General features: G+C 43.7%; 2 protein-coding genes across 5 annotated transcripts; both read right to left on the bottom strand.

Moving 5' to 3' along the window:
- Positions 1 to 1,893: 1,893 nt before the first annotated feature.
- On the bottom strand, positions 1,894 to 7,189 carry LOC133890941 (stress-response A/B barrel domain-containing protein UP3-like). 4 transcript variants are annotated; one of them, XR_009904126.1, is made up of 3 exons: positions 6,311 to 7,189; positions 4,006 to 4,082; positions 2,670 to 2,897 (listed from the first exon to the last, which is right to left on the bottom strand). XR_009904126.1 is itself a non-coding variant. In XM_062331590.1 (2 exons), the coding sequence occupies exon 1, from the start codon at positions 7,113 to 7,115 to the stop codon at positions 6,345 to 6,347; it is 771 nt and encodes a 256-aa protein (XP_062187574.1). In that variant the 5' UTR covers positions 7,116 to 7,189; the 3' UTR covers positions 1,894 to 1,978; positions 6,311 to 6,344. The 4 variants fall into 4 exon arrangements, 3 of the variants coding, with proteins under 3 accessions (XP_062187574.1, XP_062187572.1, XP_062187573.1); XM_062331590.1 differs by lacking the exons at positions 2,670 to 2,897; positions 4,006 to 4,082 and adding an exon at positions 1,894 to 1,978; XM_062331588.1 differs by lacking the exon at positions 4,006 to 4,082 and having other exon boundaries at positions 2,672 to 2,897.
- A 727-nt stretch (positions 7,190 to 7,916) lies between these two features.
- On the bottom strand, positions 7,917 to 15,858 carry LOC133890940 (peroxisome biogenesis factor 10-like). The gene is made up of 11 exons (XM_062331587.1): positions 15,588 to 15,858; positions 15,457 to 15,488; positions 14,579 to 14,668; positions 13,809 to 13,903; positions 13,509 to 13,710; positions 13,276 to 13,345; positions 9,500 to 9,578; positions 9,143 to 9,276; positions 8,931 to 9,019; positions 8,539 to 8,624; positions 7,917 to 8,436 (listed from the first exon to the last, which is right to left on the bottom strand). Exons 1-11 carry the CDS (start codon positions 15,778 to 15,780, stop codon positions 8,334 to 8,336), a joined length of 1,173 nt encoding a protein of 390 aa, XP_062187571.1. The 5' UTR covers positions 15,781 to 15,858; the 3' UTR covers positions 7,917 to 8,333.
- Between the last annotated feature and the right edge of the window lie 859 nt (positions 15,859 to 16,717).

Here is a 16,717-nt window from a genome sequence, read left to right as displayed (position 1 = left end):
TTTGCGCCCAAACTATAGCCCTATGGCTTTATCCTAGGTTATCTCTATTATGCATCTACTCAACCTTTTGAAGTAGTGTTAGAACTTGTTGAGTACCTTTTGTACTCAGTCTTGCTGCTTTCAGATTGTTGAGATGGAGATAAATGCCGACCCAGATGAAGTTAAAGAGAAGAAGTCTAAGGTCGCATCCGCACCCAGATTGCATGTGGCATTGGGTTGTTTCATTTTGTGCCTCTTCATTCCATTCTAGGCTCTTCTGTCTTGGATCCTAGTTCACAAGATCATCGTTCGCTCTGTTTAGGTAATTATTTTATTTAAAATATGTATTTGATATCATTCTGTTGAATTATATGCGTATCAGCTACTTGATCCAGAGATTTATATATGAGGCATAGGGGAACCCGAGATCGGGGTCTTACAATAGTTGCTTTCACTAAACCATTTTACAAGACTATATATGGCTACCTGCTAATGGCTAATGATGAACCATAATGTTTAATAGAGCATATGTATCCCTGAAGGTTTCGTGATGTCAGGAAATTTCCAAAACATGGTATGTATTGTTCCTTATAATAGAAAATATACTAAAGAAAAAAAATCAGGTGAGAGTAAAACTAGGGAATGACTAGCCATTGATGAAAAAAAATGTTCATTTCCAATTTGATTCAACAAATACATCAGCTTCAAAATTATACACAACACTGGCTTTACTGATATCAACATACTTCTCCCTTTTGATGTCCATTTGTGTGTTGTTTTACACATATGTCAGGGCTGTTTCAATCATGAATCTCATGGTGTGCTTTAGCTTGAAAGAAATTTATTCCACTAGGTTGCAACCACATTTTCAGTTTATTATAAAAAGTACCAGAATGGATCCCATTCGTAAAGATAGGAATATGTTATTCCTCAATTCCAAATAGCAAAATAAGACAACTTTTCATAGGGATGAAAAACTTTTAAATTCTTTTGAAATTCATTGGGATCGATCCAAATGGATCCTAAATTATCCTATATAAGTTGTGCCTAAGACATCAAGCTAAGGCTCATGTCGTAGTTCCATTATCTGTTTTTTGCCAACTTCAAATCTGTTAATCTATTTGAAATTGCAAAGCCAAATAATAGTTTTATTTTTCTAGAAAATGCTGCTGAATTCCCTATCGTGATTGTTTGCTAGATGTAGGTTCGGTTATTTCTGACCGACCTGTCTAGTTTGGATTGGATTTGGAAATCTGTCTCGGGTATTTGTTAGATTCAAAAAATGGAAGTTTTTTTGTTAGTATTTAGTAGAGAGCTGAGGTATTTGTTGGAATAAGATAGTTCCCAATGATTATACCTCAGATATCTCTCAAAGTCAGAATATTTTATTACCTCAATTAGATCATTAAGACAATGCCAATTTACGATTTGGAGTAGTTTTGGATGGAGAAACTTCTATTGTTGCATTTATATATGTACAATTGGTTGATCGATGGTACGACAATGACATGTTTGATCCCTTTGACTTCATGTAATATCCGACTAGATATTTGTTACTGCATTGGTTTGATCTTTTATTCATTTGTGGCAATGGCGGAGCCAACAGGGGGAAGGGGTGGTCACCCCTACCCCTTTGGGTAGCCCATGAGCCCACCTCTCGAGGACAGCAGTTGGCAGCTCTTGATGGAATGGTTCAGGCCTAGGTGCATGATACTCGCCTCAGCCCAAAGAGCTTAGAACGCATGCGGAAGACGATCGTACGTAAGACAGGGGATGGCTGCCAAGATGGAAGATGATCAAACTTCACAGGGGAGCCCACCACTCGAGCATCGAGGACGTCGTCCACGACTCCACGTCCCGCCGCAGCCCGCAGTGACGCCTCGGAGTCGGAGGGATCGACGGCGACCATGCAGAGTAGCATGGATTGTGTCGCAGTAGCGGCTATGTGTTCCTGTGATCCTGCCCACTTGCCGAGGCCTTCGGGTGGTGGATGCGCGTCCTGTGCGATCATGGCTTCGTCTGCAAGCGCTGAGGCTTTTGTTAACAGATAGAGTTGTTATAGATAGAATTATACTCATGCAATGTAATATAATCATAGCCGGGTTTTTTTAGAAGTTGTAATCACAACTGATTTAGTTGTTGTTCAACGTCCGGTACATCAGCCGCGACTATAAATAGAACAGGCTGGCAACCCTTTGCAGTGCGGCAAATCTCAAAGCTTTGGTGAATTTCATATGGTACCAGAGCCTCTCTTCCATTCACATCCATCTATTTCTACTTGATCATCTTCATTAGCATGTCGACGATGAGCACATCAGCGGTTAGCACGTCGATGGTTGCAGGACTGAGAACGTCAGCCAGAGGACTTCTGCCAACGCCCTCATATGGTCACCTGATCAATATAAAATTGACACGTGACAATCGTATCTCTTGGAAGGCACAGATCTTGCCAATTCATCGAGGTCAGCAATTGCTCGACCTTGTTGAAGGAACAGATGTACCGCCAGCCAGATGGTGACGGTTACCGAAGAAGGTGTAGAAATCGTCCAAAAAGTATTTTAATTAATTATTAAATTAATTAATTAATTAATCATAATTTTAACGATGAACCAGAATATTATTCCGATAATCCCAACACGTGTTTTGTATCCAAGATCGAAACACATACCTTTCCAATATAAATAATCACAATCAAACTTAATAAAAAGCATCCAACCATTTATAACAATTTACATCAAAATAGATAAAACTACGCTGCGGAAGAATTAAAACTTAACAATAACAAAGAGATCGGTGGAGCCATATACCCTTAGGCTCTACCCAAACCTCGCCACACGAGTAGACGACACTACTCTTGCCCGCCACCACCACCGATAGACATGAAGTAGCCAGAAGCTAACATTTCCTCGCCTGCCAACCTGGAAGAGCAGCGTGAGTACAAAGGTACTCGCAAGACTTAAACCATATAGGGCACGTATAAATAGCTCGACTCCAAGGATTATACATTGAGTTATTAGCAAGAAAAGGCCACAAGGTTGAGCAAATATTCATATATGTAAGCAACATAACATCTATGTGTGAGCACCTATATTTAACCAAAAACGCATATCCAATCTACCCTGTAAACACCAACCTGCACATAAATGTAGAAGGATCCATCTCATATAACCAAGGATCATCACCAACCATACCCAATATACCCTCCATACCAAACATCCCACATTTGTAACTCTATGACCAATATAGATGGACAAAAGCTTGCTCATAACCAAAAACGCGGTAATTCGAATTGATTTTACACTCTGCAGAGGAGTACTCCTGAACCCACATGATATGAAACCATCGCCCACACAACCTGTCAGTTGCAAGTGATGATTCGCATACTCACCCTAAACCTTTGTTCCCATGCCCGATGCATGTGGAGGTCACCTAGACCCCAATGCGTACAACGTCTTACTAGCGAATCTCAGGTGCCTCTACAAGCCATTTCTCACACTCCGGGTGTATGAGTCAAATGGACACGACGAACTTGGCTTACCCATCGCATATTCGGGTATGTGGTGAGCACGAAAAAATGTTAAAACCAACGGCACCGACATACGGTGCTTAAACGATGCAAGCAGTCTATGACATTCGGGCTCCTCTCCCGACCTACCCCTAACACCGCCTGTATCTCAACTCATTCTCACATCTCATCCAACCTGACATCGTAATTATAAATGTGAACAATAGTAAGTAAACCCTAAGCTCACGAACAACGGTCGTACCATCGCTCAACTTCTACCGAGAACCTAAGCATTGCTAATCATTTCGATTAACCGTTGTAGTTATACATCGACAATATCATCCTAGGTTACAAGGAATAGAGATCATCAACAGATCAAGATAGAGGTAATGCAACAATATAGGTTCTACCCATATAACCCGACATCGACTCGCTAAACATGCAAACATACATCAAGCATAATTTATCAATTGAGACTCCATTAAATTTGAACAAAGGATGCAATATGCTTGGTTGCTTACCTTGCTGCTCTTCTTCTAATCAAGATCAACCACAAAACATCCTCACGATAACCCACTACTCTCCGGTTCAACGATCACTAAAGAAAAGTATGCATCGCAATAAGCATATGATGAAACACCATAAAATATGCTTTATAATGCATGAAAATATTTTTTTTAGTTATAAACAAGTCATAAGAAGACAAGCAAAATTGGTCTTCCTAATTTTGGGCTTGTACAACATTAACGGTGAATTAATGAAGCCTTAACCTAATCAATTTAACTTAGAAATTTAATTACTTATTTCATGGATGGGGATATTTTTGTTAGGTAGAGGATGTTATTATGAAAAAAAAATTGTTTCATAATTTTTAGAGCTACAAAGAATTTATTATAAAATTTACAATCTATCAGCAAAGGTACACAAACAGAAAAATCTTTGATGAACAGTAAACCTAGATACTCCAGTTTGTACCCAGACACTCCGGATTCCGAAGCCTCCAGGTGAACCTCCTGGTGAGGGTTCTCAGTTATTTTGGGCTAGGGTCACCCGGACTCTCCGGGTTGTGACCCGGATACTCCGAGTGATGTCATAAAAGCTGATTTTCGACGATTCTTCAGCCGATTCGATTTGCATATCAAAATCTAAACCACCTAAATATGTAAAAATACTAATGCATGGATTCTAAACTTCATCTACCCACCAACGAACACGATTCACATGTTTTATCCCCCTCCAAAATCCTTCTATTGGCTCCAAAACATCAAGAACACAACGTTGTTTCGCCACTTCAAGAACGCAGCTAAAAAAACTCGAATTCTACCAAATCCATCCAGGAATTCTCACCATGGGAACCTAGGAAACTTACCCAAGGTACTTATCAAGGTTTGTAACCATCGGTTGAGGAAGAAATCGAAGGAACTAGCTTGGAGAAGAGAGACCCAAGTGCTGAAATTTTTAGAAAAGAGAGAGGCAACGAAAATGGTTTGTCAATCCTTCGATCCTTCATGCATACATGAATTTCTTATATGGATGGGAAGCTAAAGAGGCGAGGAACACCATGGCAACACATGCATATCTTGATTTTCCTTCTTGAGGGAGGAATCTGGGTGGAGGAGGAGAGAACTTGAGAGAGGGAGAAGGAGAGTAGCTTTGCTCTTGCTGTTTTTGGTGGGGGAGAGAGAGAGAGTGAGAATGAGGGAGTGAGGAGGAGCACCGATGGGAGGGGAAAAAGGGCTGCTGCAACTAGAAGAGAGAGGTGAGGTGGTGGAGCCAGCTAGGCAGATCCCATGTATTAGAGTCACATGTCTATTTCAGTTGAAACTCATTTCTTTCTCTCCCTATTTTATTAATCCAAACGAGGTATTCTAGTGCTTAAAAATCCTAAGGATTATGTGTCGCAATTACAAAATTAAATGAACTCAATTTAAATTAGACTCACCCAAATGCCTATGCGGAACTAAAATAAAACTCTAACGTCGAGTATTTTCAAAAACACTTAGCAAAAAATTAAGTCACCATATGAAACTAACAAATACTCAACGAATGCTTATGATACATAATTATGCTTAATTACGTGATTATAGTTCTGGAACGTGACAAAAGGCACCGCATAACCTCCCAATCTAGAGTACAACATCTGGCTTCAGAAAAACCAGATGATCCTCAGTACTCTGCTAGCATCTCTCTCCCCGGAGGTGTTCTCCCTGACGGTTTTGGGCCATCAGGAAAATTCCAAATCATGGTATGTAACGTACCCTTTAACAGAAAACATACTAGAGAAAAAAAAAATCAGGTGAGGATAAAACTAGGGAATGACTAGCCTTTGGTGAAAAAAATGTTCATTTTCAATTTGATTCAACAAATACAATTTTAAATTTATCTAACATCAGTTGAGATGGTTTGAACATATCTAACAGAGACCTCCAGAGTCACCTGTGTATAATGAGATACTGGGCCGTGCCGATAATGTAAAGAGAGACAGAGGTCGACCAAAACTAATATAGGAGTAGTAGAGATATTTGAATAAATGAAATATTTTAAAAAACTGTACACGAATAAAAGTGCGTAAAAATTAGCAAGTCATGTGCTATGTTGTTGTCGTAGTTGTATGGTGTTAGGCGCTTAGGCAGTAGTAGTAATCACCGAATGCATGGGCACGGCAAAATTTGAAGCACATAGGAAGTTGCTTGGGAAGAACACCCTAGTTTGATTTTTAATCAAGGGAAGCAATTCTCATCGCACTGTCATCCCCAATTTCACAAAGTTCACAACCAGGAGTCCATTATTTCCAAATTGACAACACACTCGAAACTGAGGTCAAACCTGAAGCTTCTCAGAGGCTCGCCGGCGCCTGAGCCTACGCAGGAGGCCCGACAACGAAGTCCAGCACCATCACCTCGTCGAGCAGCGGCCTGACCGCTGCCTTGGCCTCCTCGACCTTCCCGTCCCCCTCCACCGCGTCCAGCTCCTCCACGCTGTTGAACACCGCCACCATCCCGAATTGGTACCCCTTGGCCCGCGCGGGGGAGAAGTTCTCCCCGAAGCTCACCTTGGCGCCCCTGGCCTCCCCTGCCGCCTTCGTCGCCGTGCCCACCTCCTCCACGAGCTTCCCGACCTCCACCCCTTCCTTGACCTTGGCGAGCGTGAGCCGCACGGCGGCGCCGGGGGACACGGGGGACGGGAGCGGCGCCGCGTTGACCCAGTCGACGGCGGTGGCGTCGAGCGCGCTGGGCAGCACGTGCCCCTGCACGGCGGCGACGTGGGCTGGGTGCACCGCGTAGGACGCAAGGTCCTGCTTGGTGGCGTAGCGGGAGTGGAGGAGGTGGGTCGGGCCCAGCGCCTCCGCGGCGGGGGAGCGGAGCCGCAGCACGGGGCCCGCGTGGATGTAGGCCAGGCCAGGGACTAGCGTGGAGAGCGCCTGCAGCGAGGAGACCATCGCCGCGTCGGCGCCCGAGGCCGCGGCCTCCGGACGGACCTTGATGAGCACGATGTGCTCGATCGGGTCCGCGATGGCGGGGGACGCGGCGGCGGAGGACATGGCGGCGACGCGGAGGGCGGAGGAGGAGGGGTTGAGGCGGCGGAGCGTCGGGAGGTGGAGAGGGGATGAGAGGGCTTTGAGGCAAATCATGGCTGGGCCAGTGCGACAAGAGGAGGTTAAAAATTGAGAGCGCCGGCGAGACGGTGACGACTGAGATTCTCTAATCTTTAGCAAAGTCATCATGCTACGGTATCCGTGATTTTAGCCCTTCCGCGAGATCCCAGTCCGACCTGACAGGCTCGCCGCGAATCATGGTTGGTTTTACTGCGGTAGCTGGTTTGGTGGATGCAGCTTGCTGTGTGCACGAGTAAATCATGGTTGACATGCATCATCCACTGCGTTAAGAAAGAAAATTCGGAGGTGCATGCATGATCATGTGAATTTCGGGAACCGTTAGATCCGATCACGGCGGATGAAGCCGAATTTGATCAGAAATCCGACGCTTATGTAGAGCGAATACGTAACCGATTGCAAAATGTTTTGGATCTGTAGCGGTGGCGAATTTTCTACATAACCGCAGAGACAGGGGCAGAACCAGGCTCATGACAATATGAGCTTTAGCCTGTGGTTTGGATCTAAATTTTCATTGAATTTCACTGTACAAATGATAAATTTTTAAGGTCCAATTCAAACTTCCGATGGTTCCTTCTGTTCCAGCAGAAGACCAAGCAGACATTTGATTCTCTCTCCTGACATTGCATCGACACAGGCAGTTCGCTAATTCAGAGTAGGAGCTACTGGCTGGTCGATGGCCCCAACAACCGTCCGTAGAATGCTAAGGTAACTGGCACCTTTACAGCGTATGCAATCTACGGATCTATAAGAAGCAAAGCAAGGCATGAGACTTCCAACATAGCCACCCGGTTGGTGCAACTGGAGCAGACATGAGAATGGAGAAAAATTCACAAGGCTGAACATGCCAGTCACGCCCTCCAAACACGAGCCAGGACGGAACAGATCGGGCAAAAAAATTAAGTTGATACAGTGTCTAGAAAATCGAATCAGTCTTTGTAGACCCTACAAAATTCACACTGGTGTCCAAAACTTACATATATACAAGGTATCTGTTCGCACTACAAATAAATAATTTATACTCAGTTCCTAGTGCTCTTTGGCATTTCAACTCTACAGCAATTTACCATAGCAACTTTGTCTCATCTTCAACATGTTGCAATGGTCGCATGCTCCTCTTCCTCTTTCGGTATACTAGACCATTTCAGCGAGCATATTTCTTACCCATAGTCCAGAATAATCATTTTAATGCCAGCCAAGAATAATAAGATCCTTGCTGCAGTGTGAAATGACTTGCTAGAAATCTGAATGATATATACAAATCAAACTCGAATGAGTAATTGGAGTTCTGCATAGCGGGCACTCAGGCTTCTCATTGCACCACTCCATTATGCAATTCCTGCATGGTATGTGATGAGTTATCAAACCATTCAAGAGAGGGTGCAGGGATGAACATCAGTTAGTATCTGTCAAGACATGATAATCGAAAAAACTTTTTTACCAGCAGAAGACATGTCCACAGGTAGTGGCAGTAGGATTTTGACGGGTACTGAGACAGAGGGTGCACTTGCTCTTGCCACTGGAAGCCTGACCATTACACGTACAATAAACAAAATGTAAGCATTACATACTAAAATTGGGCTTAAAGTACAATAAACTGTAGATACATAACCTAAGAATAGTAGCTGAACTCATATGTAATACAATCTGTAATTTTAAAATGTAGTTGTATATTAAGTTGATTGTTTTCTGAAAAAAAAAAGTGCACTACAAGGTGTAATTGAAGAATAGCTAAACCTGTTGGCTTCCAACAAAAATAATATTGTTTTCTAAATGTCCTGTGCTGTGTGAAAGGAGGTATTCAAACCCGATCTTATCTGAGGAAGAAAATACCTCAGAACTAGAAGTCATATCTGCAGCTTTACCATGGCGGGTGTCACTGATGATATTTCCATCTTCATTTAGAACAGGGACACCTTGACCTGGTTCGCCATTGACAAAGATAACAATAGGAATCGACACTTATTTGCCTCACTGAATAAGGTTTGACATAAAAGAAGTAAAGAACATAAATGTTTCAATAAATTCCGCAAAAGGGAGTGCACCTCTAGATGAAGGATAGCTTCCAGATGATATTTGGTTAATGGAACTAGCTATCGATGATAAATTACTTCTTCGGAGTCTTTCAGCACCAAGAATACACAACTGAACTAATAGAAAAATACCCAATATCTGATACCTGCAATATGTCACAAGTTAAATTTGATCTCCGGGAGAATTTGAGGGTCTCAAAGGAAAAGTAGTCTATGCAAAGATAATTCAAAACAATATGGATTATGAAAAGACTTATTATCCAAATTATCAAATTCATTTGTGGCATGTAACTTCACGGTATCAATTATGTCTAATTATTTGCAGCCAAGTTATTGTAGTATAAGACAAAGTAGAGGAGGGGGGACTACCTGGGCCTCTGATTCATTGGCTTCCCAATGAATACATAACGAATACCAGCTGCTCGCTTTGGCAAATGATAATACAATCCTACAGCAAAGGAATCATATGAAGTGTAATTAAATAGCTAATATACATATCCAACTGAATTGACAAGAAAGAATGACCAATCCTGAACCGACCAGTGTCACCCAATTAGTTAATCATTGAAGGTACATTATTACCAACGTGTTGCATCCTACAATAGATATATTGAATGATTGGATTGCACAGCAACTATGTCTAGGACAGCATGAGTGTATGCGGTGTTATGATATGTAGCAGATTTTAACAGTGCATTGGACAAATATTTCAAGATGTTATGTTAGATGGCTAATGGCAAACCAGATTAGTTGAATTTAATGATAAGGCACAGCCTGAGTATTTTCATTTGCCTACAAGCTCACAACTAGTTCAAGCTCCATGACTTAAGTTGATCACTGAGCAGGGTACAAAAACAGAACTCCTGAATTGTTACCTAACTCATCATAATCCATTGGCCTCGAGCATATCGCTACGTGCAACAACAACAACAAAGCCTTTCAGTCCCAAACAAGTTGGGGTAGGCTAGAGATGAAACCCATAAGATCTTGCAAGTCTAGTCATGGCTCTGGCATGTGGATAGCTAACTTTCACGCACCCCTGTCCATGGCTAGTTCTTTGGTGATATTCCAGTCTTTCAGATCCCTCTTTACAGACTCCTCCCATGTCAAGTTTGGTCTACCTCGACCTCTCTTGACATTATCCGCACGCTTTATTCTTCCGCTATGTACAGGCGTTTCTGAGGGTCTGCGTTGTATATGCCCAAACCATCTCAAACGATGTTGGACAAGCTTCTCTTCAATTGGTGCTACACCAACTCTATCACGTATATCATCATTCCGAACCAGATCCTTTCTTGTGTGGCCACACATCCATCTCAGCATGCGCATCTCCGCTACACTCAACCGTTGGACATGTCGCCTTTTAGTTGGCCAACATTCTGCGCCATACAACATCGCAGGTCTAATTGCCGTCCTATAGAACCTGCCTTTTAGCTTCTGTGGTACTCTCTTGTCGCAGAGGACGCCGGAAGCTTGGCGCCACTTCATCCATCCGGCTTTGATTCGATGGCTCACACCTTCATCGATTTCACCATCCTTCTGCAACATCGACCCCAAATATCGAAAGGTATCCTTCTGAGGTATCACCTGCCCGTCAAGGCAAACCTCATCCTCCTCGTGCCTAGTAGTACTAAAATCGCACCTCATGTACTCAGTTTTAGTTCTACTAAGCCTAAAACCCTTCGACTCCAAGGTCTGTCTCCACAGCTCCAACTTTCCATTTACCCCCGTCCGACTATCGTCGACTAGCACCACATCATCTGCAAAGAGCATACACCATGGGATATCACCTTGTATATCCCTTGTGACCTCATCCATCACCAAAGCAAAAAGATAAGGGCTCAAAGCTGATCTTTGGTGCAGTCCTATTCTAATTGGAAAATCATTGGTGTCACCATCGCTTGTTCGAACACTTGTCACAACATTATCGTACATATCCTTGATAAGGGTAATATACTTTGTTGGGACTTTGTGCTTCTCCAAGGCCCACCACATAACATTCCGCGGTATCTTATCGTAGGCCTTCTCTAAGTCAATGAACACCATATGCAAGTCCTTCTTTTGCTCCCTGTATCTCTCCATAAGTTGTCGTACCAAGAAGATAGCTTCCATGGTCGACCTCCCAGGCATGAAACCAAACTGATTTTTGGTCACGCTTGTCATTCTTCGTAAGCGGTGTTCAATGACTCTCTCCCATAGCTTCATCGTATGGCTCATCAGCTTAATCCCACGGTAATTAGTACAACTTTGAATATCCCCCTTATTCTTGAAGATTGGTACTAATATACTCCGCCTCCATTCTTCGGGCATCTTGTTTGCCCAAAAAATGAGGTTGAAAAGCTTAGTTAGCCATACAATTGCTATGTCTCCAAGGCATCTCCACACCTCAATAGGGATACCATCAGGGCCCATTGCCTTGCCTCCTTTCATCCTTTTTAAAGCCTCCTTGACCTCAAACTCCTGAATCCTTCGTACAAAACGCCTGTTGGCATCATCAAAGGAGTCGTCCAGCTCAATGGAAGAGCTCTCACCTCCTCCATTGAACAGCTGGTCGAAGTACTCTCGCCATCTATTCTTAATCTCATCTTCCTTCACCAGAAGTCGATCTGTCCCATCCTTGATGCATTTGACTTGGTTGACATCCCTCGTCTTCCTCTCACGGATCTTGGCCATCTTATAGATGTCCATTTCCCCTTCCTTCGTGTTTAACCGCTGGTAGAGGTCCTCATACGCCCGACCTCTTGCTTCACTCACTGCTCGCTTTGCGGTCTTCTTCGCCACCTTGTACTTCTCTACGTTGTCAACACTCCTGTCCAAGTGTAAGCGTTTGAAACATTATTTCTTCTCCTTGATAGCCTTCTGGACATCCTCGTTCCACCACCAGGTATCTTTCGCTTCGCTTCTACTTCCCCTCGTCACCCCAAACTCCTCGGAAGCCACCTTCCGAATGCAAGTCGCCATCTTTATCCACATATTGTTTGCATCACCTCCTTCCTCCCAAGAGCCCTCCTTAATTACCCTCTCCTTGAAAGCTTGAGCCGCTTCCCCCCTGAGCTTCCACCACTTCGTTCTAGCGACTTTAGCGCGCTTATCCCGCTGGACACGTATCCGGAAGCGGAAGTCAGCCACCAAAAGCTTATGTTGAGGGACAACACTCTCTCCAGATATCACCTTACAATCTAGGCAAGCACGCCTGTCTTCTCTTCTCGAGAGGACGAAATCGATCTGGCTAGAGTGTTGGCCACTACTAAAGGTCACTAGATGGGATTCCCTTTTCTTAAAGAGGGTGTTAGCTACGATCATGTCGTAGGCTAGAGCAAAGCTTAAGACATCCTCTCCTTCTTGATTCCTGCTTCCATAACCAAAGCCCCCATGCACCCCCTCGAAACCTGTGTTAGATGTACCCACGTGGCCATTGAGGTCTCCTCCTATGAAGAGCTTCTCGCCAATAGGTACACTCCTAACCATGTCCTCCAGGCCTTCCCAGAACTCCCTCTTGGTGCTCTCATTGTGGCCTACTTGAGGGGCATACGCGCTGATAACATTGAGAACTAAGTCCCCAACGACCAGCTTGACCAGGATAATCCGGTCCCCTTGCCTCTTGACGTCTACCACTCCATACTTGAGGCTCTTGTCGATCAAGATGCCTACTCCATTTTTATTTGTAGTTGTCCCCGTGTACCACAGCTTGAAGCCGGTATCCTCCACCTCCTTCGCCTTCTGTCCTTTCCATTTGGTTTCTTGGACGCATAGGATATTAACCCGTCTCCTCACCGCTGTATCAACTAACTCCCGTAGCTTACCCGTCAGGGACCCTACGTTCCAGCTACCTAAGCGGATCCTACTTGACTCGGCTAGCTTCCTTACCCTTCGCACTCGTCGAGTCAAATGCGAAGACCCTTGCTCATTTTTCACTACACCCGGGCGCCGATGTAGCGCGCCACTAAGGATGCGACGACCCGATCCTTGCCCACTTATCACCGTATCCAGATCAAGATACGGCGCGCCACCAAGGGGGTGACGGCCCGGCCCTTGCTCATTTAACACCACATCCGGGTTCCAATGTGGCGCGTCGCTAAGAGGGTTACGCCCCCAACGAAAAAGACAAAAAAAAAAGGACTTCACATGTTCTATTGAGCATTTACCTTCAAAATAGAAGAACATCAAGTTTGTCCGGATAGCCAACTGTATAAAATCATGAGCAAACGGCAGCATCTGGGTAACAGAGTCGAAAGGATAGAAATGTTAGGCAATAAAATCATCTTTGTAGTGCTAAAGCAACCTTAAACCTTCAACGGCATTTCTCAGTGTGTGACCCTAGATAGGATTTCCACTAACAAAATACAGATGGAACAAAGCAACTTGCACAATTTCGTACCGTGGGCCATTTCTGAAGAACCCATAGCCACAAGGCATGAACTCGGCCTATCAACCTTGACAAAGAAGAAAAACTTAAGCTTCTTGAAGGAATATCCCTATTAGTGGCGGATTGTGTAGTGCCACTACTAGAATTATCACTTTCAGGATGATCGTCAAACTGAGATTCATTGACGGCAATACCACGGGCAACAATTCTGGAGCTGTTAAAATCAGTTTGGACAAAAAAATATGAATTCAGCCCTTTTTTTAAGCAAAAGAATCATGATTGAAGGACTGCGACAAATTATTGCTGTCAAACCTGATTCGTTCAGCAAGATATGGCACAGTAGTTTGGTACAAGATGAACAGGATCCGCTTGGCAGGCGTAGGTGGCAGTCCATGTGAGGTTGCAATCTGAAAATTTCAATTATAGCATGGACAGCATCAGCATAATAGTATTGCTATGTTGCAAATGGCTCCTTTACGGGCCTCAATTTCCACAAGCGTTGAACAACAAATTTCATCATCTCGCTGGACGTCAAATTTGGTGTTCCCTTATCAAAAGAGGATATTTAGTGTTGTGTTTAAATTAAGATGCAAAGTGGACCCCTGATAAAAGGTCATATTTACTTCATTAAAGTTTTAGTATCTTATGCGAAAAAGAAATAACAGCACATGTCCAAGGAATGTATACTGGAAATCTATAGTGATTGAGACAAATTAACGTGGCTGCTAGGATTCAAAATTACAAGGCAGTAGAGTAGCAACAATTACAACATACTATTGATATGTAGTCCTAGTGCCATATTGTAATCAGGTTCTACAGTCAGGTCTTATGGACCTTATATAGCGTTGTATTTTGATCTTTTAGACCTCTTCTATAGTTACAACTTCTTTATTATATAGATATATATTCAGGAGGGTCATCCCGTACTGTTCTCATCAAAAGACAAAAAACACAAACACATAGTACACCATACTGCCAAATCAAATAGCTGCATAGCAGAATATGGAACTGAGGGGCAGAAAATGTTTGCCCTTTCTCAAAGAAAACCATAAATAATGCTAAAGAAGAATAGGCACTATGACCTGAGATATATCACAGTATTCTTCTCCAAGTGTTTGCTGGCCTGAACCAGTTGTTAGCAGGTAATAAAGGGACTGCCCAAGCAGTTTTATCTGTGAAAGATCAAAATCAAGGTAAGTTACTGCTGCTTCTAGAACTTACATAGGCAAATGTAATATTACCCAAGAATACTAGTGCAGAAGAGTTAACATTAAAGTTCCTACTTTATATTGCAGCTCTATGGAACAATTTCATGCATTTCACATAAACAGAACTTGGAGCTGTTTTTACCGAAATCAACAACCATCCTACCCTATTGAGATGAAATATACTGCAAATGCCATTATTATTTGATCAACAACTAAATTGTAGTGTTAAGCATGCAATATAGCTATATGAGATAGAACACCATAAGCATCAATTCAATTAATGCAGATTAGCTATATCAGCTAGAACACTTTTTCTCGGAATAAAGTTTAAGCACTTCTGACATTTCTAGGTTTAAAGTTTCTATGTATGTTACCCAAATTGCAAGGGTTGAAAGCATGTCAGTTAAGGGTTGTTATATCCAAGCAAACGATTTAACTAGGTGTTCAACAAACTTCAAGGTTGTAACAACTAGACCAAAGCCTCCACATCTAAAATCAGCCAATCCAACAGCTGAACGATTTTCAAGCACCAACACCTGAAGAATCCCAAACACTGATAGGCTTTGTATAATATGGAGCAATTTTCCCATACAAACGCTATAAACCAGTCATTCACAAACTTCCATTGCAACCAATGCCCAAAACGTGTTTACTGGACCAAAATCTGTCCACGTGAATCCTTTGAAGTGTCAATTGGTACTGATTACGTGTTTAAGTAGAAGAACATGCCAACAGAGGCAACTTGCTCTCACCTCGCTCTGGTAAGCAACAGCAACCCTGGTACCTGCATCATCATCGCAACCAAAAGCCGAACCACCTCAAATCACCATCAATTGCACAACACAACGCTACGTTCGATACTAATTAGAGAATCTCCCAGTACCGAAGAGGTGGCGGAAGGCGTCGCGGCAGGCCTCGGTGACGTGGGCGGCGTAGCCGTCGTCCTTCTCCGCCGCCCGCATGATCTCCGGCTGCGCCGCCCCGGGGAACCTCCGTGGCCGCGCCGGCGCACCGCCCCCGGCGCCGGCGCGGGAGCTGGGACCCGCATCGCCGGTGGCGGCGGCGCCTGCTCGCATCTCTCGTCGCCCTGTGGACTCCGCGTGTCGGTCCGCACGCGATAGAGTTCGGAACTCGGAGGAGCCCGTAGTTCGCAAGCGTGCGCCTTGGTGGGGTGGGCCGGGCCGGGCCGGTTTCCGGTGAGGGAGTTTTGCAGAAAGGCCGCTGTGCTTAGTACTATTCCAAAAGTTATACCTCATACGCTAGTTTGGGAGACGAGCCCGCATGCCAGTGACTTTTATACCCTGCAGACGTGGCAGTTAGCCGAGAGGCATGCCTGCCCCGACTCCTGGGCATTATTAGGGTTCAAGGTTCGGCGGCTACACCTTCGCTTTCCGGTAGATTTGGATTATAGATATCAGATGAGATATGAAGTGGTGGATTAGGGATAAGTATGTAAAAAATATGAATTTATTAGTTATTTGCTAATAACTAATAAATAATATATGAGAGTTACATTTTCGTGTGTTGCGACGGATCAAATATTTTTGGTGCTTTATAAGGTCTCAGAGAGAAACCAATGAGGAGAATTTGCTAACAACGTCAGAGGTGTTGCTGCTCGCATGCTTGCTACAATTGTTATTGCGCTGCACGCCAAGGCATGTCTTCTGGTCTGCATCACACTCGGACTTCTTGACAGACTCTCGTCAAATGAGTCGAGCTCTCGTAACGGGGGATCAGGGCAAATCATCCATCATCTACACACTTCTTCTCTTCTTATGAATTGCAAGCTCAACTGATCACGTAAACTCAGCTGTCAGGTCAGAAAAAAATTGAAGTCAGCTCCTGCGTGTGGCATCAAGCTGCCCATCGGCAACCACGACCAACCCATTGGTGGAACTAGGGTGGTTTATCAGGTCAGCTGACTTGACGAATTTTGGTAAATTCAATGAAATCATTGTCCATACTCTCTTTGTTTTTCAATACTGGTTATTTTTTACCAAACACACATACCAA

The sequence above is a fragment of the Phragmites australis genome, chromosome 14 (genome assembly GCF_958298935.1).
Source record: "Phragmites australis chromosome 14, lpPhrAust1.1, whole genome shotgun sequence".
In the NCBI taxonomy this organism is placed as follows: Eukaryota; Viridiplantae; Streptophyta; class Magnoliopsida; order Poales; family Poaceae; genus Phragmites; species Phragmites australis.
The sequence above is the reverse complement of the archived record's forward strand: the minus strand, read 5'-3'. Positions and strand labels throughout refer to the sequence as shown.

Coding starts and splice junctions, on each gene's coding strand:
- LOC133890941 (XM_062331590.1), bottom strand. CDS start 7,115: ATGATTTGCCTCAAAGCCCTCTCATCCCCTCTCCACCTCCCGACGCTC.
- LOC133890940 (XM_062331587.1), bottom strand. CDS start 15,780: ATGCGAGCAGGCGCCGCCGCCACCGGCGATGCGGGTCCCAGCTCCCGC. Junction 15,489..15,587: donor CGCCTTCCGCCACCTCTTCG/GTACTGGGAGAT, acceptor ATGATGATGCAG/GTACCAGGGTTGCTGTTGCT. Junction 8,437..8,538: donor TGTGGACATGTCTTCTGCTG/GTAAAAAAGTTT, acceptor CATACCATGCAG/GAATTGCATAATGGAGTGGT.